The sequence below is a fragment of the Ursus maritimus genome, unplaced genomic scaffold (assembly GCF_017311325.1).
Source record: "Ursus maritimus isolate PB19 unplaced genomic scaffold, ASM1731132v1 scaffold_21, whole genome shotgun sequence".
Lineage (NCBI taxonomy): Eukaryota > Metazoa > Chordata > Mammalia > Carnivora > Ursidae > Ursus > Ursus maritimus.
Window position 1 is genome coordinate 7,717,189 of NW_024424564.1, and position 23,637 is coordinate 7,740,825.

Genomic DNA, 23,637 nt, shown 5'->3' on the forward strand with positions numbered 1-23,637 from the left:
TTTGATACTATTATAAATGGGATTTTCTTAATTTCATTTTCTGATTGTTCATTTTTAGTGTATAAAAGTGCAACTGTTTTTGTATGCTTATTTATCCTGCAACTTTGCTGAATTTGCTTATTCTAACAGTTTTGTGTGAGTGAGAGACAGTGAAAGAGACAGAGAGAGATGTATCTATATGTGTATATGTAATCTGTGGGGTATAAGATGTCACCTGTAAACAGGTACTTTCTCTTTTTTCTTTCCAATTTGGATGACTTTTATTTCCTTATCTTACCTAATTGTTCTAGCTAGGATTTCCAGTACTATGTATTGAATAGAAATGACAGCAGTGGACATCCTTATCCTGGCCGTGTTCCTATTCTCCAGGGAAAAACTAATATGATATTAGCTGTGAGCTTTTCATATGTGGCCTTTATTATATCGAGGTAATTTGCTTTATTCCTACTTTGTTGAGTGTTTCTAATCATGAAGAGGTATTGATTTTGTCAGATGCTTTTTCTGCATCTGTTGAGATGAACGTGTGATTTTTTATCCTCATTCTGTTAATGTGTGTATCCTACTGATTGGTTTTTTTGTATGTTGGACCATCATTGGATTCCAGGAGTAAATCCTCCTTGGTCATGGTGTGTGATCCTCTTAATATGCTGTTGAATTTAGTTTGATAGCATTTTGTTGAGGATTTTTAACATCTGTATTTATCGAGAACATTGATTTGTATTTCATTTCTTGTGTGTTTTTGTTTGGCTTTTGCATCAGAATAATGTTGACCTCATAAAATGAGTGTGAAAAAGTGTTTCCTTCTCTTCAATTTTTTGGAAGAAGTTGAGAAGGATTAGTGATGTTTGGTAGAGTTCTCCAGTGAAGCCATCGAGTCCTGGGTTCTTGTTTGAGAGGTTTTTGATAACGGATTCAATCTCCTAACCAGTTACAGTCTGTCCAGAGTTTCTATTTCTTTGTGATTCAGTCTTGGTAGGTTATATGTTTCTAGGAATTTATCTATTTTTTCTCTAGGTTATCCAATTTGTTGGCAATTAATCCTTTGTATTTCTGCGACATCAGACTTACTATCTTCTCTTTTCTTTCTGATTTTGAGTTTTCTTTCTTTTTCTTTTGAGGCTTTTCAGTTTTACTGATCTTTTCAAAAAACCAACTTCTTTTTGTCTGTTCTCTGTTTTATTTTTACTCTCATCTTTAATATTTCCTTCTGCTAACTTTGGGCTTAGTTTATTCTTTTTCTAGTTCCTTGAGGTTGTTTATTTGAGATCTATCTTCTTTTTTAATGTAGCTGTTATCACTGTAAACTTCCCTTTTAGTACTACTTTTGCTGTATCCCATAAAAAGCTTTTGGGCTTCTTGAATCTGAATGTCCATTTCTTTCCCCAGATTTGGAAAGTTTTCTGCCCTTTTCGCTCTTTTCCTTTTGGGACTTCCATAATATATATATTGGTCTGAGTGGTGATGTCCCATAGGACCCTTAAGCTTCCTACATTCCTCTTCATTGTTTTTTCTTTTTGTTCCTCTGACTGGATAATTTCAAATGACTTCTCTTTGAGTACCTTGATTCTTTCTACTGTTTGATTAAGTCTGCTATAAACCCATCTAGTGAATTTTTCAATTTAGTTATTATATTCTTCAGCTCCAGAATTTGTTTTGTTGTTTTTATTTTTCCGTCTTTATTGATGTTCTCATTTCATTCATGTGTTGTTTTCCTGGGCTTGTTGAGCATCTTTATGACCGTTATTTTGAAATTTTTGTCAGGTAATTCATATACCTTAGTTCCTTTAGGGTCAGTTTTTGGAGGTTTATTTTGTTCCTTTAGTTGGGCCCAGTGTTATTGTTTCCTTCTTGTGCCTTGTGTCTTAGTTGGGATCTATGCATTTGAAGACGCAGCCGTATCTCCCAGCCTTTAGAGACTGCCTTTGTGCAGAGAAGACCTTCACCAGAGATTTCAGATAGAGATTCTTGGGTCCTCTCAAACCTTTTCTGTAGATGCATCTCTGGATTTGTGGGTGCAAATTCCCGACTAAAAAGATTTTGCAGGGTTTTTTTTTTTTTTTTTTTTTCCAGGATCTTGTAATCTCTTGCTCCCTCTGGTGTCTGTCTGCTGTACTGTGGGTCCTCTGGAGCAGCAGCGAGCTGTCCTGCTCTTTTTTGTTCTCAGCAAACCCCAAGCCTTTAGACTATGTAAGGTCTCCTCAGTGCTCTGAGACAAGTGATACAGAAACCAGTCCCTTTGGCGGCTCCCTGAGAACTTGGGACATTGGACACATACTTCGACACTTTCTTTCCTCAGGGAGAAGCCAGGAGTTTGGGGGTTTCTCCTACTCGTTTTTCACTGATCTGCGGAGAAGGGCAATGGCGAGTGAGTAGGTACTAGTTCAAACCATTGCCTTTGTTCTCAGCTGCATTCAAGCTGGTGCTCTTACCTGTCAGTGCTTAGATTCAGGCAAGACAGAAACCAGTCCTTCTGGTAGCCTCTCAGAAATACTAAACATTAGACTTATGTTTCAGTCTTTTCTTCCCCTTTTCAAGGATAAACCAGGAGTTGGGAATTTTCTTCTGGTTACACCACGTTGTGCCACAGGACGGGGCTCTGGTGAGCGAGTGCTACCAATTTTCCTGCTGGCTTCCATGCTGCTAGTTTCACACTTGCTTGGGTTGCAGGAGCCTTTTAACTGGTTTCTGGATCTCTTACAAAGGGAATTGGTCTGTGTATTTTTGATTTTGTGAGTCCATGGGGAAAGGATGGTCTGGGGCTTCCTATTCTGTCATCTTGCTGATATCACTGCCTCTCTCTCTCTCTTTTTTTAAATCTAGAATATAGCCTTTTTTTAAAGGCTTTCATTAAAGTTGTGATGAATTTCCCATGATATGCTTGTTAAAAAAGAGAAATGTGGATTGTTTTTAACTTGATTCAGATTAGCTTAATCTACTTAATGTAGATATCCAAAAGATGTTAAGACAGTATAATATGTGGGTTCACATTCTGGCACTGCCACATAAAAGCTGTGTGTCTTGGTAAAGTTCTTTCACTTTTCTGTACCTGTTTCTTAGTATGAAAGTGAGACTGTTATTAATTCTTGTCAGAGTGGTTGGGAGACTGAAGTGCTCAGTGCCTGATGGTTATAGTAGCTTCCCAATAAATTTTGGTTCTTTTTCTGTGTTTCTTAATTAATTAAATCTGGGTCACTCTGGAGAGATGTTTCTAATAACATGTTATAGGATTTGTCTTCACAACCTACCTTGTTCCCTTCTTCATTTTCAGTTTTGACCTAGATGAGAACACTGGTAACAGACAAATTTGTGCAGAGTATAATAGCTAATAGATTGGATAGCTAAAGAATCAGGATCCAAAAAGATCTTAAATTAGGTGGAGTTATGACTATGGGGCTCTGTCTTAGGGATGGAAGAATTGCTAAGTGGATTGTGGAGGTGGGAGCAAAGAAGGGATTGGATTGAGTAGGCTACTGAGGACACAGAATAAAATATTTCTCGAGGAGGGGCATAGCACGTGGGAATCCAAAGCAAGTAAGTAGTTCTTTATGAGATAATTGAAAGTGTTTGTATTTTTAGCAGTAGAAAAAACTGATCCCAAGCAGTGCTCCCTGTTCTCTCTCTCCTCTCTCTCTTTATCAGTTAAATATCTTAGAGAGGTAATGGCACAGATATGTGTTGTGGTTGGTCATAAATTCCTGGAACAGGATTAATTTACGTTTCAGAAGAACCTGAGACTCTTAAAAGCTCCTGAGTACTCCATTTAAAGGACTAAAGGGAAGGGATAGAGCTTGGAGTGGGATAGGGATTGATTAGTTAAGCTAGAGCTGAGGAAGAGGCAGGTGTTCCTGTGCAAGGATGATTAACCACTACCCCCTTCCCCCATTTGGTTGCAGCTGTGGGTCAGCAGTAAGATAAGGTAAAAAGAAGGGACACAGAGCCAGGGTTGGGACAAGTCAGAATCTAAGCCAGGCAGCAGTAGGGTATGAGAGATTATTTCTACTAAAGATTGGCAACAGAGGAGTTACTGGACATATCCATGCATGAGATGAGTTGGAAACTCTGTATTGAGTTAAAAAAATGGAGATTAATGAACTCCAGTCTTAAGAGATTTTCATATCTTTTACCTGGAATTATTTTGTTTTAGATTGGTTTTACTTTTTTTTTAAATTCAATAGAATTTCTAATTAAGTTTTTACAAAAGATTTTGGATTAGTTCCAGTCTTAATTAGTTAAGTGAAGTTACTTTGTATTTTCAAATGCTGTGAAACCTGGTATGGCTTGTTACCACCAATGATGTATTTTGGGTTGCCACTTCAAAAAAAAGAGCATTAAACAGGAATTTTTCCCCATAAATAAAATTTTAAGGTCTAGATAAAACTTTTAAGTATTATTTTTAATAGTTTTTTTTTTTTCAGTATAACATTAAGTCATGCTCATGATTTAACTAATGGTAAAAAAAGGAGAAAAGCATTTCAGATTCACCACCTGAAGCTAACCACTCATTTTGGGTTCATTTTTCTCTAGTTTTATCTTATGTTTTCATCTCTACAGTTAGTATCACTATAAATTATAAGTATTTCATATTACAGATGTTTATATATTTTTTCCTTAAAATTATCCTGAGCATTTTGTCATGTCATTGTTCAGGTTTTTGAACTTCTTTTTATCACTGGGTAATATTTCTTTATATGATTGTATTGCATTGTATTGGTTTGTGGTTTGTCAGTATTATGAAAGCCCTCTAATCTGCATATAGTATTTGATTTTCTGATTGTTTCCTTAGGAAATAGTTCTAGAAAGGAAACTGCTTTTTAAGGAGCATGAGCTTTTGTTAATACTTTTGATGTATGTTGCCAAATTACTTTCTAATTTGGAATGACCATTTTAGCACAGTCTTGCTAAAATTGGTGATTTATTTTATCCAAGTTCTAGCATAAATATGGAAGAATCTCACTACAAAGCTGATGTTAAAACCATGATGATAATACATATATCGTAGGCTCCCTGCTTCTGGAGAGAGATCTGTCATACATTTCGTGTAGTTGTACTATGGTTTCACCAGCAGCACAATTAAGTGTTTGCATTCAGGAGTAAATGGGCTAAAGGATACACAGAACTCCTGTGAGTGTGAGCTAATTTTTCCCCAACTGCCAGTGCGTTTTAAGCACAATATGAGTAAATGTTTGGTTGAGTAAGATGAATGAATAAGTAAACCTCAGTGAATTTTTTTTTTTATTTTCTTTTGAGTTTGATGCTTCACATTCCGTTATTTTATTTGCCTACTTTCTCTTTCAAAGGAAATTTAAATAAAGTTAACAGTTAATTTAAACACTCTTTTTTCTGAATCATTCCTCCAGTGTTTTTCTTGACTTTTTTCATTTTTTTTTCCCACTTTCATCATTTTTGAGAATGAAAGCTTGTTTTGATATGTGAAAAGTTAAGAGGTCCCTCTGGTGGAACATTTAGGAAATACATAGCATTAAATTTTCATGAAGAGACATAGGCTTGTTTTTAAGTTAAACGGTGTCAGCTTTGTATGGTAACTTTCCATCTAAATGATGTAACGAATGGTGTTCATTTTCTGGTTCATTTTCGAAACCTTTTTAAACTTCAACACAATGAGTATGTTTATGATTTGTGAAGAAAATACTAGGAAAGAAGATAGCTGCAAATGTGCAGAATTTGGGGGCTGGATAGGCTTTTATGGCCTAGCTTGGAATGCTAATCACTGTTAATAAAATTGTGTCTTTGTGGGAAAATAAATGTTCTGAGAAATGGAATGATGGATAAATTTCTTAATAATTATGATTTATCGGGGCCCCTGGGTGGCTCAGTAGGTTGAGCAGCTGATTCTTGGTTTCAGCTCAGGTCATGATCTCAGGGTTGTGAGGTCAAGCCCCACGTCCAGCTCCGCGATCAGTACAGAGTCTGCTTGTCCCTCTCCCTCCCTCTCTGTTCCTCTTCCCCGATCTCTCTCAAATAAATTAAATCTTTAAAAAAATAACTATAATTTATCAAGTACAATTTATCTTAGGATTTTCTTAGTACCTCTGACTTCACAATGACCCAGTAAGGTAGGTAGTATCAAACTCACCTTATAAAGAAACTAAAGCTCAGAGGGATTTAATGATTACATCGTCTAGTTGGTAAGTGGTGAAGCTGGGAATAGAATTAATGTGCTTGCTCTTCTCACTATACTGTTCTTCCTCTTAGATGGAAGGATTGGGTTCATAACCATCTTTGGAGTGAGCAAGGGACTGACCCTGAATAAAGGTTAGGATCTGAAGAAGTGATCAAAGTAGATACATCTGCATAGATGATGTAATTTTTTGTCTCCTCTTGAGGTTATACATAATAGCTAATCAGTAGCAGAGTCATGATCTGACCCCAGGCCTGCTTGTTTAAGAAGCATGTTCTTTCCATTATTCCTCGAGGTGAATGACCAAGTTCCCACTGAATCATCAAGAATTAAATCGTATTTACCATTGTATTGATTTTCGTGTGTCCTATTTTGATTAATTTCAAAGGTAACATGTATAGCGTATGTCATGTCACAATTAAACAGAATATTTCCTGCTGGAAAGCCATCTAGTTATTATTACCATGTACATTATCCATTTTGTGAGCTACCCAATAGGTTTTTAATCCGTATTTGACTTCTCCCTGTATCAGCATTTCTTTCCCTTCTTACTAATGCTTTGTAGCTTTATTTAATGAGCTGAGTCTTTTACATGAGACAGTATTATTTTTATGCTGTGAAACTGTAATCTCAGTTCAAAGCACTGATGTCAGTTTTAAGAAAAAATACATGTTTTTGCCAATTATTTTGCAAATAAGGTAAATTTGGATTGGGAATTTTAGGTGCGTGTGTTTTCACACACCATATATTAAAATAGATTTGTTAAAGATTTGGGAAAATACGCTTTGAACTTAGAACGATTTAAATGAAGCAGTCAGCAGTACGTTGACTAAGCTATTGCCTATAAGTAAATAGTAATAATTGTAATAGACTTGCTTTAAAAATTTGTGTCATCAGTGATTAGAAAATGGGCATTTTATGATGCAAGTATGCCTTACCTCAGAGGTTGGCAAACTACAGCCTTTGGGCCTATTTTTTGTATGGCCTTGTAGCTGTGGTTTTACAACATTTTTAAAGGTTGCTTAGAATATATGTGGCAGAGACCAGAAATGTATATGACTACAAAGCCTGAAATATTTACTCTTTGATCCTTTACAGAAAAGGTTGGCCTGCCCTTACCGTACAGCTTTCTAGGTGGCAACAAAAAAATGAATAATAAAATACTTTCCACTCTTAAAATCAGGAAGCTGCTATGCATGCTATAATGTTAGCATGAGCTGTTTATTTTTTTTAAAGATTTTATTTATTTATTAGAAAGAGAGACCACGAGTGGGGGAGGGGCAGGGAGAGGGAGAAGCAGACTTCCTGCTGAGCAGGGAGGCCGACGTGGGACTCGATCCCAGGACCCTAAGATCATGACCTGAGCCGAAGGCAGACACTTAACCGACTGAGCCACCCAGGCACCCCTAGCATGAGCTGTTTAATTAGCGCAGCCAGAAGAAAAAATTCAACTTCTAATTCTTCAAAAATTCTGTTTTATAATACTACAGAACTCTGTATACTATGTAGAACATTTGTGGAAGTAAAGGTCTGTTTCAGACCTTAATACTCTATTAATTCTTTAATGAGGTTTTAAATAAGTTATAAATTGTCTTTTGTATTTTGTGTGTTCTTAAAGGGACATTCCATGGTTCCATTTTATTCCAAATAGTAAGTGGATATGAGGTGGTATTAACATGGGGAAAGAAAGCAAAATGAGAAAATAACAGATACTCTTCTCCTACCCTTATTATTTTATAACTAAAAGTTTTAAGCTCATTGTTCCTCCACATACTTAGCTTATTAGGGTAGGTGTCCTTGTTAGTATGAACAATTATGCACATTTTTAAGGATAATTAGTGAAGGCAGTAATGCTATTTATAATATCTTCGGCCTTCTAAAATTTTTATATTTAAAAGATACAACTAATGAATTTAGAAATTTATTTGTTTTTACATTATTTGAAACTTACATGTATAGTCTAGCCCTCAGAGTTCTGTATATTAACACCAAAATGTCATTATGTCTTGCATATTGTTGTAATAGAAGCTGAAGAGCATATATATAAACACAGGTAAATATAACATGTATGTTTCATGGATTTCTAAAAATATTCCTGTCTTACGATTTCACTTATACATGGGATCTAAAAAACAAACTAATGAGCAAACATGCAGAAACAGACCTATAAATACAGAGAACAAACTGACGGTTGCCAGATGGGAGGGGATAAGGGGGTAGGCAGAATGAGTGAAGGAAAGTGGGAAGTTCAGGCTTCCCATTATGAAATGATAAGTCATAGGGATGAGGAATACAGTCTAGGGCATAAAGTCAATGGTATTACAGTGGTATTGTATGGTGACAGATGGTAGCTACACTTGTAGTGAGCATAGCATAAGCTGTTGGGACTACATCAAAATAAAAAGCTTATGTTCAGCGAAGGAAACAATAAAACTAAAAGGCATCCTACAGAATGGAAGAAGATATTTGCAAATGACATGATACAGGGTGAGTATCTGATACAGGGTTAGTATCCAAAATATATAAAGAACTTATAAGACTCAATACCACAAAACCAAATAATCCAATTTAAAAGTGGGCAGAAGGTATGAACAGACATTTTTCCAAAGAAGGCATACAGATGGCCAACAGACAGTTGAAGAGATCCTCAACATCACTCATAATCAGGGAAATGCAGATTAAAACTACAGTGAAATATCACCTCACACCTGTCAGAATGGTTAAAATCAAAAACAAGAAACAGCAAGTGTTGGAGAGGATGTGGAGAAAAAGGAACCCTTGTGCACTGTAGGTGGAATGCAAACTGGTGCAGCCACTGTGGAAAATAGTGTGGAGTTTCCTCAAAAAAGTTAAAAATAGAACTACCCTATAATCCAGCTATCTCACTACTGAGTACCCAAATACAGACACACTAATTCAAGGGGGTACATGCACCCCAATGTTCATAGCAGCATTATTTACTATAGCCAAGTTATGGAAGCAGTACAAGTGTCCACTGGTTGATAAATGGATAAAGAAGATAACATAGCTGTATATAATGGAATATTACTCAGCCATAAAAAAGAAAATCTTGCCATTTGCAACAAGATGGATCTATAGAGTATAATGCTAAATGAGATAAGCCAAAGACAGATACCATATGATTTCACTCATATGTGGAATTAAGAAACAAAACAAGTGAATAGAGGGGAAAAAAAGAGAGTGAGGCAAATCAAGAAACGGAGTCTTAACTACAGAGAACAAACCGATGGTTACCAGAGGGGAAGTGGGGGGGGGGGAATGGGTGAAATAGGTGATGGGGACTAAGGAGTGCACTTGTGATGAGCACTGGGTGATGTATGGAATAGTTGAATCATTATATTGAAACTAATATTACACTGTATGTTAACTGGAATTAAAATAAAAACTTAAAAAAAAAAACCGCATACATTACGAAGAGGAATGACTGCAATGTTTCCAGCTCCCTGGATAACCCATATTAATCTTGCTTTGTGGATTTTCAAAGCCCTCTATAGCTTGTGCTTTATCTAATCCTGATCCATGCAACGTAACCAGAAGTAAGTTCTCTTGATTTTGGAAGCAAATGAATTTTAGAGCAAATGAATATGAGTTCTGTTTGATTTTTGTTATACACAAAGTGATTTCTGGTAGCATTTTTATAACAAAACCATAATTGCCTGAAATTATTTTTGTATAATCTTATTGCATAACATTTTAAGCAATGTTAGGGCTTAGACAAAAAAATCATTTAAAAAGTTTTTTAGTCATGGAGCACCTGGGTGGCTCAGTCAGTTAAGTGTCTGCCTTGGGCTTAGGTCATGATCTTGGGGTCCTGGAATCGAGCCCCGTGGTGGGTTCTCTGCTCAGCAGAGAGTCTGCTTCTCCCTCTTAGTCATTTGTCAATTATTAAATACTTATATTTGCTGCAAGTTTTTTGATTATTTATAAATAACGATGAAAGATCACACTTTTTTTTTTTCCTAAAGATAACAGGTAGCTTATAGTTCTCTTTACCATCTAAACATCCCGGTGGTAGTTATACATAAGTAGTGATGCCTAGCAGGATTAGTTTTGCTTCATAAAACTTTAAATTTTCAAATTTAATATATATATTTTTAAAAACTTGCCAGTTCCATATTAGGAAGTAAATTGTACTGATCAAATGAAAAACTTTAATTTCCACTGCTGTTGAAGAATCTGTTGGTAAAATACAATAGCTATTACTTACAAAATTCTTTTTTTTTTTTTTTAAAGGAGTGGTTTTTTGTTTTGTTTTTTGTTTTTTTAAGAGAGAAGAGAGGGGAGGGACAGAAGGAGAGAGAATCTTAAGCAGGCTCCACTTCCAGTGCAGAGCCCAACATGCGGCTTGATCTCACGACCCTGAGATCATGACCTGAGCTGAAATCATGATTAGGACGCTTAATTGACTGAGCCACTCAGGCGCCCCTTAAAGGAGTTTTTTAAAATTACTTCTTACTGCTACTTTCAGAAATTCATTCTTTGCACTTAAAAAAGTACATAAAGATATAATATTGAATAGAAGATAAGCTCTGTGAACGCAGAATTTTGGCTGTTTTGCTTAGTGCTATATCTCTAGGTTCTAGGACAGTACCTGGCACATATTGGACTCTCAATAACTATTTGTTGAATGGAAAGATTTTTAAGGGTATTTATTATAGTGTTACTTGATATATTGAAATAATTGGTAGTACTCTAAACATTCATTAATAAGGGGTTGATTAAAGTATAAAATAACCAGCCATATACTAGAAACACAATTTTCCTGGAAAAAAGTAGGTTGTTCCATGTTTATTGACGTCGACACAGTACTTCATTTTGTGATAAAAGCAAGTGGAATAAACAGTATATACAATGGGATACCACTTTTACTTTTAATATTTTGATTAAAAAATACATAATCTACCTATGTATAGCAGTTCTTAAACTTTATGGTTTTAGGAAGGACCCTTTTGCAGTCCTAAAATTACTGAGGACTGTAAATAGCCTTAGTTTGTGGGAGATAGATAGATAGATAGATAAATTTAGATATATATTTACCTTATTAGAAATTTAATCAAATTTTAAATATTCATTAAGAATAATGAACTTATTACATGTTAACATAAGTAACGTATTTTTAGAAAAATAACTATTTTCCAAAATAAAAACATTTAGTGAGAAATGGCATTATTTTACATTTGGGCAAATCTTTTTGATCTTTAATGTACAGGTTAATAAAAAACAACTTGATTTTCATATCTACTTCTGTATTCAATCTGTAGCGATGTTTTGGTTGAAGTACATCAAGAGAATTTAGCCTCATGCAGAAATGTCGTCAAAACAGGAGAAAGTATTAATACTCTTTTCAGATAACTGTAGATATTCTCCACTGATACCGTACCAAAACTCTGAGAGGTAATTTCTTCAAGATGAGTTGCAATGTGCAATTTGAAACCGTGTCAGTGATTTTTGTACACTCTGTCTCTAACGTCCTTTTTTTGTTTTACACGTACAACAGATCTTTTACATATGCAAGATTTTATAACTCATGCATGATTCATTTGGAAAATACTGGTTCGTTGTTTATGCAAATCTTCCCAATGTTGACACATTTCAAGATTGATATCTTTAATTCTTTAATACCACACCAGTCTCATTGCAAAGGTTTTCAAGTATTCTGAAGTTGTCAAGCTCATAGTAATGGATGCAACTTTTTCCAAATTTTACTTTTCACTTGAAAGCTTGAATGTTACAATTGGTAACAAAGTCAGCTGTTTTTCTTGAGGTGACGTGCTTGCTTCATTCACTTGTTGAGAAAAATGTCAGTGAAATAGCCAAGTCTGAATAGTTTGCCATTTATTCATCTAAAAATAGGGTTCCATAAAAAACTTAGTTAATTCACTTTTATCACGGTAATACTTAAGGCAAATTATATTTTAAAAAATCCTCCAAATCTGTAAATGTAAACGAACCAAAAAGAAAACATAACAAAATAGTAACTGTGCTTATTTTAGGAAGATGAGGAAATTGTGACTTTTTTCCCTCCTTTTGTTTTCCTTAATGAATACATTTTTGTTATGTAATACAGTTTCAAGTATTATAAAGATAAAAGTATGGTATTTATAGCATACCTTACAGATAGAGTCAAATGAATGTGAATTACTAAGAATATTTAGTTATTTTCTCCATTTTTCTTATTAGGATTTAGGCCCTGAATATGAAGATATATTTAATATTTCTTTGAAGTGGATTTTAGAAAATGGAAAAGATGTTGGAATAAGGTAAAGGATTTAATTTCCACTTTAACCATTTGGTAGTATAAGAAGTGATTTTGACTCTAAGATCTCCTTAATTATTTTTAACTAGGTGTGTTGGTTATGGCCCTGAGGAACAACTGACAAATATAACCGATGTGCAGTTTTTACAGTCCACAAGACCACAGATGTCTTTCTGGTGTCGCTTTCGACGTGCTTTTATCACTGTCACCCACAGATTATTGTTGTTATGCTTAGGTAAGTCGTTGGGATGAGAAAGAAGATACCTGATAGTCTCGAATTTTTGTATCTGTATTTTACCAAATGCCAGGGTTGAGAATTTACTTCTGTGATAGCTGACATTGTAAATCACATCCAGAAGTCTTCACTAAGGTAGAATAATATTGAATTCTTTTTTTTTATAATGTCAGTATTAATCTAAGGGCTTAGAAAACAGTAGTATAAAGGGAGGTGGAATAAAACTTTGTTAGAAGAATGTCATAGAAAAAGACAAAGAATGTCTTTAGAAAACAGAACAGGAAAACAGAAAAATTAAACTTATTTTTTAAATGATAAAATATAAATTAAGTTCATTAAAATTATTTTTAATTTTAAAAATATCATTTACCTGCGTTAAAATTTTCATTTGGGTTCCTGGATTTTATGTGACTATTTTGATTGATCATAGGAATTTAGGAGATAATCATTTTTTTCTTTGTTCAAGTCCTTTAAAAATAATTTTCCTCAAGTGTTATGTTTACAGTCTTAGGAAACTCTCTTTTCTAATAGTTTAATGTGGCAAAGGAAAATGTTTGTGAAACATATGTAGTTTAAAAAAAAATAGAAAAATGTTCAGTTATCAGCATCATGGAGGAAATGGTTTTTCTAGAGAGATTAAGTGAAACTCTGGAAAATGTTTAATACTGAATTGTTCTGTGTAGTCGTAATTATGTAGGTAATTCAGCCCACGTTTTGAAGGCTTATTCCATTATCCCATTATGGCAGTTAAAATAATCACTGTGGAAACTGTCATAAGATTTCTCTTTTTTTGCTTTGTTTTGTTAGTATCAGATTTAACAACTGTACCAATAACTTCAGATTGCAGTGAATGTTATTGAATGTCAGTGAGCACAATTTTTAAAACACAAAATAATTAAATTTTGCAGGTGTAGTGATGGTTTGTGTCGTTCTGCGTTATATGAAATATCGCTGGACAAAAGAAGAAGAGGAAACAAGGCAGATGTATGATATGGTGGTGAAGATTATAGGTATAAGTATTTGTAAAAATCAACTATTTCTAGAACTGTTATTACGTGATAAATTTCAGCATGATGTCCAGTGATTGATTCATTTGTAAATTTGTTATGTTTTCAGATGTTTTACGAAGTCATAACGAAGCTTGCCAGGAAAATAAAGACTTACAACCTTACATGCCTATTCCACATGTGCAAGATTCCTTAATACAACCTCATGACAAGTACGTTCAAAGTGTTGTGAGTTGAAGTAGATCAGAATGTTGCTGTCTTCTGAAGTTATGAAGATTATATTGAGAGTTGTGGCCCTTCTCAAGTAGACCTGTTTTACTGTACAGGTTTTACTTTTGTACTTTAAGCTCTCCTTTCTTTCTAAATTCTGTTCTGTTCTCCCCATGATTTTGAGTGGCATAATGGACAACTGGATTTCTAAATCATAATCACTTTTATACATTTTTTATTCTTACCAATCTTCACCTTATTTCATTTAAGTTCATCTTACTAAAGAAACAGAGACAGACAATAGCCAGTGATGTTTTACTAATAATGCCTTAAATAATTTTGTTGTTAATGAAGTTTTTTAAATAGTACTAAATAATAACTTCTTGAAAATGAAAGATGATTCCATAACCTAACACAGCATTCTTCACTAAAGCAATACCCCAGAATCAGTGGTGGAATTTGGGGGGAAAAATTCCTGATGCTTAGCTCTTCCTCTGGAGAATGAAATTTAGTAAATCTGAGATGAGCTTCAGGCATCTAAGTCTTTTTTGAAAAAACTTTGTAGGCAGTGATAAGGAAAACCAGAATTAATAATAACCATTGCCTTCACTTACTAATACTTGAAAAAGATGACAAGCCAAGATGATAGTAAATTTGTCATTTTGTTCACATGATAGGAAAAAAATGAAGAAAGTCTGGGATAGAGCTGTTGACTTCCTTGCTGCTAATGAGTCTAGAGTTCGCACAGAGACACGAAGAATAGGTGGTGCAGATTTTCTAGTTTGGCGGTGGATCCAGCCTTCTGCCTCCTGTGACAAAATATTAGTAATACCTTCTAAAGTATGGCAAGGTCAAGGTATGTATTTTTAAACAACAAAAATAAACATGGTGTTTTTCTAATTTTTTTCATCTGTGAAAATAAAAAAGTACTGTTGAGAGATATGACGGCAAAGCTCCCTTTGCAGTTCCATCCCGTAGAGGGAATTAATGTTAGCTTCTTATGTATCCTTTCACGTTTCTCCTTTCAAATATGAACGTAATGGTTTGTCTTTATCATAATAGAACATTACATACATTACTTTGATTTTTTCCTTTTTCACTGAAAGCAACTTAGTGTTGTAGCTCTAACTGCATTCTGTTCCCCTAATTTTTATGCCAATAAGACGTAATTTATGTTTTACATATATATAAAACATATAAAAGTGGAACATAACTTTTCAACTGCTCTTTTTTTCCAATTTTTGCTTGCCTGCCTCTTTCATTAAAGACCCATCCACCTGCGTATCCCCTGTGCCAAGTAGCTTTTGTGGCTGTTTTTCCATATTTTTCTCAGTGCTTGCATGGTTGCAGAAACAGGTATATGTAAGTATATAGGAGGGCTTGGTGATTGGTTTGCTTTAGGTTCCCAAACCTCTGCTAGTGATAACTGTTTACCTCCCTTGACTCTCTCATATGGTTAGTTGCAAAATTAAATCTTGCAGTTAGTTTAATGTGCATTTCAGAACTAGTAGTGAGATTCTTTAAATCTTCTTGTTGGATAAAAGCATATTTATCAATGTTTGCTAAACACAGTATTTATGAGAAAGTTAAGTAAATTGTTTTGAAATTTCAAAAAAGTAAATCCAGTCACTCCCTTTCTTCTCTAATTTTCACTTTCAAAGAGCTTGAATTAATAATAGTCTTCAATAATCATGGCATAAAAATGATGCTTTGACGATGCCAAAGATGACACTAAACATTAAACTTTTTGTTTTAAAAGGTGTCTGCAGAGGGTCCTATGAAACCAAAACAGAATGCAAAGCCAATCAGATCTGATTACCTTAGTGCCTGATTGTAATGGGTGTGGATTCTCAGCCTAATTTCTTCAAGTAGCTAGCAATTGGTGCTCATGTATGCATATGAAGTTCTAGAAAAGGCCATTATTCTGCTCATATGAATTTTATCATTGTAGTTGTCTTATTTTTAAAATGTGAGGTTTTCAAGATGAATCTAAAGACAATTTTTTTATAATAATTTTTTATTATGTTAGTCACCATACAGTATATCCTTAGTTTTTGACGTAATGTTCCATGATTCATTATTTGCATATAACACCCAGTGCACCATGCAATATGTGCCCTCCTTAATACCCATCACCGGCCTATCCTAATCCCCTACCCCCTTCCTCTCTGAAGCCCTCAGTTTGTTTCCCAGAGTCCACAGTAAAGACAATTTCTTGACCTGGGTAATCCAAGTTGTTCTTATAAATTAGTAGTGGGGATGGCAGACTCTAAGTGTGTGAAATTGGATGCTCTATATCTAGAATTTAAAACCTCAGACTCTTATTTTCATTTTATCATTTTCTTTAGGTAGGAAAAGACTGCATAAGTATCATATAAGACTGTTTTAGGTCAGTTATAATAGTTGTAAAACTCAACATGAATTGATAGATCTAAAATGTCCTACTACTTCATTTTATCAAGGTTCCAGTAGAGTAAATCTTAACAAACTACATGCCAAGTACTGAGCTATCTTAATTTGAGTACTTCTAAATGCACAATGTGAAGAATTATAAAATCAATCTCCCTTTACTTGAGAGTCTTTGATAAAAAAAAAGTTACAGTGAATTAGTTGCTGAACCTAGAAGGGAATTGAGAGTAAAAGAAGACACCTATTTCTTAGTAAGTTGAAAAAAAAAATACAGTGGCCTGAGATTCTATTATCCTAAAGGCTGAAAATCCTGAGGTAGAACCTAGTAGCCATTTGCTTAAAGTTTTTGGAGGGTTGTAATGGGAAAATTCTGTAGATGCCAGCAAAAGAGATTTGAGTTCTTCTAAGAATTTGATCATAAAAGCATTTGTTACAGGAGCAGAATAATGAGAAGTTGGTGGAATATTTCTTGATGATAATTATCTAAATTGCCATTTAAGAACATATAACCCTAATATAGAGAGAATTTAGTTCTAATATTACTTACATTTTATGCCATTAAATGTATAGTCTATCTAAATATAATTGACTTTGCTTGTAAAAAATATTAATACATAAACTAAGTTTTGCTTTCTTTTAAATGTATCTGAACACAAATGTTGTGCGGTAAATATGGTTGTATAGTGGGGGTTGGGGTGGTGGTTTATGTAAAAAGATAGCTTGGGGCGCCTGGGTGGCTCAGTCGTTAAGCGTCTGCCTTCGGCTCAGGGCGTGATCTCGGAGTCCTGGGATGGAGCCCCACATCAGGCTTCTCCGCTGGGAGCCTGCTTCTTCCTCTCCCACTCCCCCCGCCTGTGTTCCCTCTCTCGCTGGCTATCTCTCTCTCTCTGTCAAATAAATAAATAAAATCTTAAAAAAAAAAGATAGCTTAACTTATTAACAGGCTTAGTTTATCCTCTTATAAATAACAGTGGTTTAATTAAAAGGTACATGGCTAGAGGGTTGGTAATTATAGTAGTCTTTTGAAGTCACTATATTATAAGCTTTGTCACTTAATAGTATTTTTTTCAAGTAATTGTTAAATAATCAACCTTATTGAATTTTTAGTTCATTTTCTAAAGGATAGTTAAGTATAAATTGCATTCTTATATAGCATTAGTATCTCTAATAGTATTTTAAAGCACCAGTTAAAAATCAAACCATACATGCTGGGGAAAATTGTTTCTTTCTGACAGATGTTGTCTTCAGAATAAACATTCATTGGAAGGATCCAAACATAGTTCCTGAGGTATTTGAAATGTATCCTCATTCAGTAACCACTGTCTCTTTGCTTGTACCAGGAAGTGATTACAATTTAGTTGGGGAGACAAAATATATATCTTAAAAATCGGTTTGATCTTCACAACTACTTTGTGATTAGAATTGGCCAGAAATAACTTCTTCCAGATCCATTATTTTGTGAAAACTTGGGTCTAGGCTAGGATAAGATGGTATTAATGCTTCTAGTCATTCCCTGCTAGCCCAGGGCAGTACTGGAATTTCAGGGAACTCAGATTGCGTTTCAACTAAAAGGTCATCTAAGAACACAATCTATACACTGCCAGAGAAGTCTGGGTGGTACTAGAGGTTCACAGACTTTCTTGATCTGGGGTTTGGCAAAGATTTTTCATGTCTAGTGGCCATTCCCCCACCCCATATCAGGCACTGTTAGGACATTCACACCCCAGACTTTTTTTTTTTTTTCACTAGATACTTCTGAAATCTTTAATTGATACATTCAGGTCTTTATTTTTTTTCCCTTCCAAGTCTTTAAATTTCAGTTAGTTAACTTACAGTGTAAAATTAGTTTTAGGCCTGTATTTAGGGATTCATCACTTACATACAACACCCGGTGCTCATCATAAGCGTACTCCTTAATCCCTGTCACCTGTTAAACCCATTGGTATACTCTGAGCCATTAACTTATTTTTTAAACTTTCCTGCTTTATATATATGTTGCTTTTTTTTAGGAATCCCCAGACTCTCCAATTCTTCGATGTACCTACTTTTTCCAGTTTTTCAGTCTTTCTCCTATCTTCATTTCTTTTCCTGTCCATCTTAGTTTCCATAACCCATCTTTCCAATCCTTTTCTTGCTAGTATCCTTTTTTTTTTTTTAAAGATTTTATTTATTTATTTGACAGAGATAGAGACAGCCAGCGAGAGAGGGAACACAAGCAGGGGGAGTGGGAGAGGAAGAAGCAGGCTCCCAGCAGAGGAGCCCGATGTGGGGCTCGATCCCACAACGCCAGGATCACGCCCTGAGCCGAAGGCAGACGCTTAACCGCTGTGCCACCCAGGCGCCCCTCTTGCTAATACCCTTAAGTCGTTGCCTATCCTTCATCTTAGCCTAGTAAATTCCAACCAAGGATGAAACTATTTTGTCTATGTGCAGGGAGCTGAGGATAGCAGAGAAAGTCTATACAGTTCTGCAGACTGGTATGTCATAAGTAATCAACCTCAGTTAGGCCCTCAATACTACTTGACTTTTATGTTCTTACCGTATTTTACCAGTCACTTCACTTTCCTACTCAGTAACAATTTTAGATTTCTTTCCGTCTTTTCAAACCTTTGCCCTTCTCTCTCCTGATTCTCAGCTGATGACTTGAATAGAAGCAATCAGATTGTACCTGCCTCAGATTTCCACCACCAAATCCATAAAATTGCCAGAATCCACACTCACCCTCACCTCCTATTGCATTTGAGGAGCTTCTTTCTTTTTTTTTTTTTATGATATGTTAGTAACCATACAGTATATCATTAGTTTTTGATGTAGTGTTCCATGATTCATTGTTTGCATATAACACCCAGTGCTCCATGTAATACGTGTCCTCCTTAATACCCATCACTGGGCTAGCCCATCCTCCCAGCCCCCTCCCCTCTAAAACCCTCAGATTGTTTCCTGGAGTCCATAGTCTCTCATTGTTCATCTCCCCCTCTGTTTACCCCCCCTTCATTTTTCCCTTCCTTCTCCTACCGATCTTCCTGCTATTCCTTATGTTCCACAAATGAGTGAAACCATATGATAATTGTCTTTCTCTGCTTGACTTATTTCTAACTTAACAGAGACGTGAGCCCTTCCCTTGTCTTCTCAAGTATCTTTTACTAAAGTGTTTTAAATCCCTGCCTCTACTGGATCTTTTCATCAGCACTTAAACAAGCTGTATAATCTTTCTCATCTTTAAAACACATTGTTGGAGGTGTGCCTGGGTGGCTCAGTCAGTTAAACATCTGCCTTCGGCTCAAGTCATGATACCGGGGGTCCCAGCTCAGTGGGGAGCCTGCTTCGCCTACTCCCACTCCCCCTGCTTGTGCGTTCTCTCTCTCAAATAAATAAAATCTTAAAAAAAAAAGAAAATAAAACACGTTGTTGGAGTGTACATTGTTCTTTAGCTATCACTCTGTCTCTCTCTACCTATTACAGCCAAATAGCATTAGTTTACTCACTGTTTTTGCTTTTTCACCTCCCATTTTATTCTTCAGCTGACTCCAATCTATTTTCCATCCCCCTCGTTCCAGGGAAACAGCTCTCAGACATCCATATTGCTAAACCTAACGTGGACATTTTTCCTTTCTGTCCTTACTTTACTTAGCAATGTTAACAATTGAGCCTGCTTTAAAACTTTCTTCTTTTTGCTTTGGGGATGCCACTTTTTTTCTAGTTTTCCTGCTACCTTGACCATTTCTTCAGTCTTCTTTTCTGGATTTTCTTCTTTTCCTGGACCTCTAAGCGTTGGGAGTTTCTTAAGGCCATCTTCATTTCTCATTCTGCCTGTCTTCCTTCTACCTATAGATGATCTCATGCTGCAACTTCATTTAGCATAGATATGTTGATAACTCCCAAATTTATATCTTGAAGTAAGTCCTCTGGTTTTCAGATTTTTATACCCACCTGTATACTTGTCTACTAGGATATGGACACCACATAGCATGTGCACGAGTTTAGTATCTTCTCTCACCAAACGGACCTCTCCCCCCCCCCACAGTGTTCCTGTCTAATTAATGGTACCCCCTCTCAATTGGTTTTGCCATAAACCTGGGAGTTATCCTTAATCTTTTCCTTACCTCCCATGTATAGTCTTTAAACAAGTCATGTCAAATCTCCTCCATATGTCCTGGATTCTGTCTACTTTCTTCCATCAGCATTGCTGGTCTGTGTTATCCACATTAGTATCATCTCTCTTAGACAACTATAATTACCTTCTAACTGGTCTCCTTGCATTTACTTTTGTTTCTATTTAATTGATTATTTAAAATAAAGTCTATTTTTAAAAATTTTAATTTTAAAAGACAGAGCTCATCAAATTATTACTCTCAAACTTGGAGTGGCTTTCTGTTGCTCTTATATTAATGTCTAAACACTTTAATGTGATCTGCAGGGTCCTCAATAATCTGACTTCTCTCTCTTAAGGTTTGTCTTTCTGTTGTTGTTGCTCTAGCCACAGTGGCTATCTTTTAGTTAGCTACACTTCAGTTTACATTGCACTGAGCTCCTTCTTGTCTCAGGGCTGTATATAAGCTAACACATTTGCTTGAAATGTCCTTTATACCTCTTTTTACTCTGCCTACTTTTATTTATTCTTTATTTTTTAGGTTCCAACATAAATTTCACTTTCTGAGTGAAGTGTTATCTGATACTTCCAGACTACTTTAAATTACTTTCACAGCTTCCTGTATTCTTCTTTCTTAAGATTTACCGTAATTATGGGTTTTTTTTGACACTGTTTCTCAACTCTGTCACCCACTAAACTGCAGACTCTGTGAGAGCAATGATTGTATCTCTGATGTACCTTAACTTCCAGGGGTCTGGCTCCCAGTAAAAGTATACGATGAATATTTTTTGAAAAGAGTGAATGACTGTATATCTTTCAACAAAATGGAATAGTCACGAATAGTAAAACTAATTTGTTTTTTGTAGCATTTCATTTAGATAGAAGAAATTCACCGCCAAATAGCTTGACACCATGTCTAAAGATTCGAAATATGTTTGACCCAGTTATGTAAGTATTGATATGAGGTATATGTAATTTTTACTTGGAATATTTGGAATATTCTTATAATGCTATGTCTGTAATTGAACAATCTCTTACTTTTGAATCTCTGCAGAAATGTTGTTTTCCTTTTCTTCCTCTTTTGTTAAATTTCAGGCAAACGTTTGGCCAAAAGCCTAGATGTATAATAATTTGTTAAATTTCTACAAATCTTTGTAGGTACTGTGAATCCCCATAGCAGATACATGCTGGAGTCAAATTAATGATACACATGGTGATAAACAGTACCCTTTATTAAGTGTATAAGAAGTCTCTTCTGCCAACATTCTTTGCCTCAGTAGGCAATATAGATAAAAATACCAGCTATTTTTTAACTGCCACTCTCTAATTGTAAAAAATTCTCTATAAAGATGTACACACTTTCCTTCTGTAAGTCCTATTTGTCCATGCAATATTTGAGAAACTTTTCTGTTCACTTAATATTTGAGAAACTCTTCTTTCTATATAATTACAGCAGCACATGAATCCAGAGATTAGCACTGGCAACAGTTATTGCCTTAGAATCTCTGATATTTCATATATAAGATGTAATAATTTTTGGAATTTGCTTTCTAGAGGTGACTGCTATTTGTCCAATGATATGACAGGTCAGATTCTGTTTTGTAAAAAAAATCCTGATAGGGGAAACTGTATTACATATAAAAATACCCGTAAGTCTCATTTAATAACTCATTTATTTCAAGAAATAGTTGATACGAGATGTCAAGTAAGTGACAACAAAATTGGAAATGTGGAGAAGCACTGTTAGTAACAGCCCTCACCATTTTGCATAGATAGAAGCATTTAGCAGTGCGGTGATCCCTCTATTGGGGAGCTTACATCATACCTTAGGGATTAGGAAATCAGTGCCAGTCCAGTATTTTGTTACCTAAGGTGAAGATTTGTGATTAAAAGTGTAGCTGCTTTCCCTTCGGCCCACCATCTCTATCTCACAAGTAAGACAGATACGCACTGCTACAGCCGGAGATCTTAAAGCTCTCATAATAGTAAGGTGACTCTCTGTGCAAAATGTTTGTCCTGTGTCATTCTTCCATTATTTTGAAAAGGAAAAGCTCAGAATACACTATTTACTAGGAATTTTTCTAAAGTTTAGGAATTTGAAAATATCATTTTAAAAAAGTAATACTCAGGGCGCCTGGGTGTCTGTCGGTTCAGCGTCTGCCTTGGGCTCAGGTCATGATCCCAGGGTCCTGGAATCCAGCCCCTCATTGGGCGCCCTGCTCAGTGGGGAGTCTCTCTTTCCCCCTCCCTCTGCTCGTGCTCTTTCTCTATCTCTCACTCTCTCTCAAATAAATTTTAAAAATCTTAAAAAAAAATAACACTCAACTTTTTTAAAAAAAAAGATCTTATTTGACAAAAAGGGGGGGTGTGCGTGCATGTGCTCACGCACACATGCAGGGGAGAGGCAGAAGGAGAAGGAGAAGCAGGCTGCCTGCTGAGCAGGGACCCCCCCCCAGCCATGTGGGGCTTCATCCCAGGACCCTGGAATCATGACCTGAGCTGAAGACAAGACGCTTAACTGAGCCACACAGGTGTCCCAACAATACTCAACTTTTATGAGTTCACTACAACTCATTAAAGTGTTAACACTTGCTAGGAAGAAAAAAAAGGACAATAGGTACATAAGATTTCAGATGTAAAAATGACAACCCATTTGTTCTGCTGCCGGTGGCTGATCCTTTGCTGCCTCAGCTCTGTGCCTTCTTACACTGGAAAGTGAAAGAAGGTCTGGGACTGCGAATACTAATATTTTTTAAATCTGTCTACTGCTAGTAACAAACATTTACATAACCGCTAGTTTTAACAACATGTGATTTTGAAACTATCCCCATTCTGGTAGGATTATATATAAGAGACAAGGAAGACTTTTTATTGAGTAGGAGTATGGTTGTTGATTTTTGTTTTCATTAATTTTTAGGGAAATAGGGGATCAGTGGCATTTGGCAATTCAAGAAGCAATTTTAGAAAAATGCAGTGATAATGATGGCATTGTTCACATTGCAGTAGATAAAAATTCACGTGAGGTAAAGTAACTTTTACTATTGAATTCTACGTTTTGGATTTGTTGCTATTAAACTAAAACTGTTTTTCTTTCTTTCTTTCTTTCTTTTTTTTTTTTAATATCACAGGGTTGTGTATATGTTAAATGTCTGTCTCCAGAATATGCTGGAAAAGCTTTTAAGGCATTGCATGGCTCTTGGTTTGATGGTAAGAAGTTTATATTTTGAAAAGATAAATTATGGTTTACTGTTAAACTATACTAGATTTTAA

The 23,637-nt window shown here is 35.4% G+C and overlaps 1 protein-coding gene and 1 long non-coding RNA gene across 5 annotated transcripts in view; one reads left to right on the plus strand and one right to left on the minus strand.

The window, feature by feature from the left end:
* LEMD3 (LEM domain containing 3) overlaps window positions 1–23,637 on the plus strand; it is a 75,617-nt gene that overhangs the window by 35,446 nt on the left and 16,534 nt on the right. For all 3 annotated transcript variants that reach the window (XR_005836662.1, XR_005836661.1, XM_008684376.2), the window contains exons 5-12: window positions 12,341–12,420; window positions 12,506–12,651; window positions 13,560–13,661; window positions 13,768–13,870; window positions 14,546–14,724; window positions 21,234–21,315; window positions 23,285–23,390; window positions 23,496–23,574. Coding sequence is in view for 1 of the 3 variants with exons in the window: in XM_008684376.2 (XP_008682598.2) it covers window positions 12,341–12,420; window positions 12,506–12,651; window positions 13,560–13,661; window positions 13,768–13,870; window positions 14,546–14,724; window positions 21,234–21,315; window positions 23,285–23,390; window positions 23,496–23,574 (877 nt within the window). In the remaining 2 variants the exon portion in view is untranslated. The remainder of the gene's footprint in view (window positions 1–12,340; window positions 12,421–12,505; window positions 12,652–13,559; window positions 13,662–13,767; window positions 13,871–14,545; window positions 14,725–21,233; window positions 21,316–23,284; window positions 23,391–23,495; window positions 23,575–23,637) is intronic.
* The window catches only part of LOC103656837, a 37,787-nt gene continuing 25,401 nt past the window's right edge, over window positions 11,252–23,637 (minus strand). The window contains exon 4 of one of the 2 annotated variants that reach the window (XR_005836664.1): window positions 11,252–12,003. This is a non-coding gene — a long non-coding RNA (uncharacterized LOC103656837). The remainder of the gene's footprint in view (window positions 12,004–23,637) is intronic. The other variant, XR_005836663.1, reaches the window with a different exon arrangement.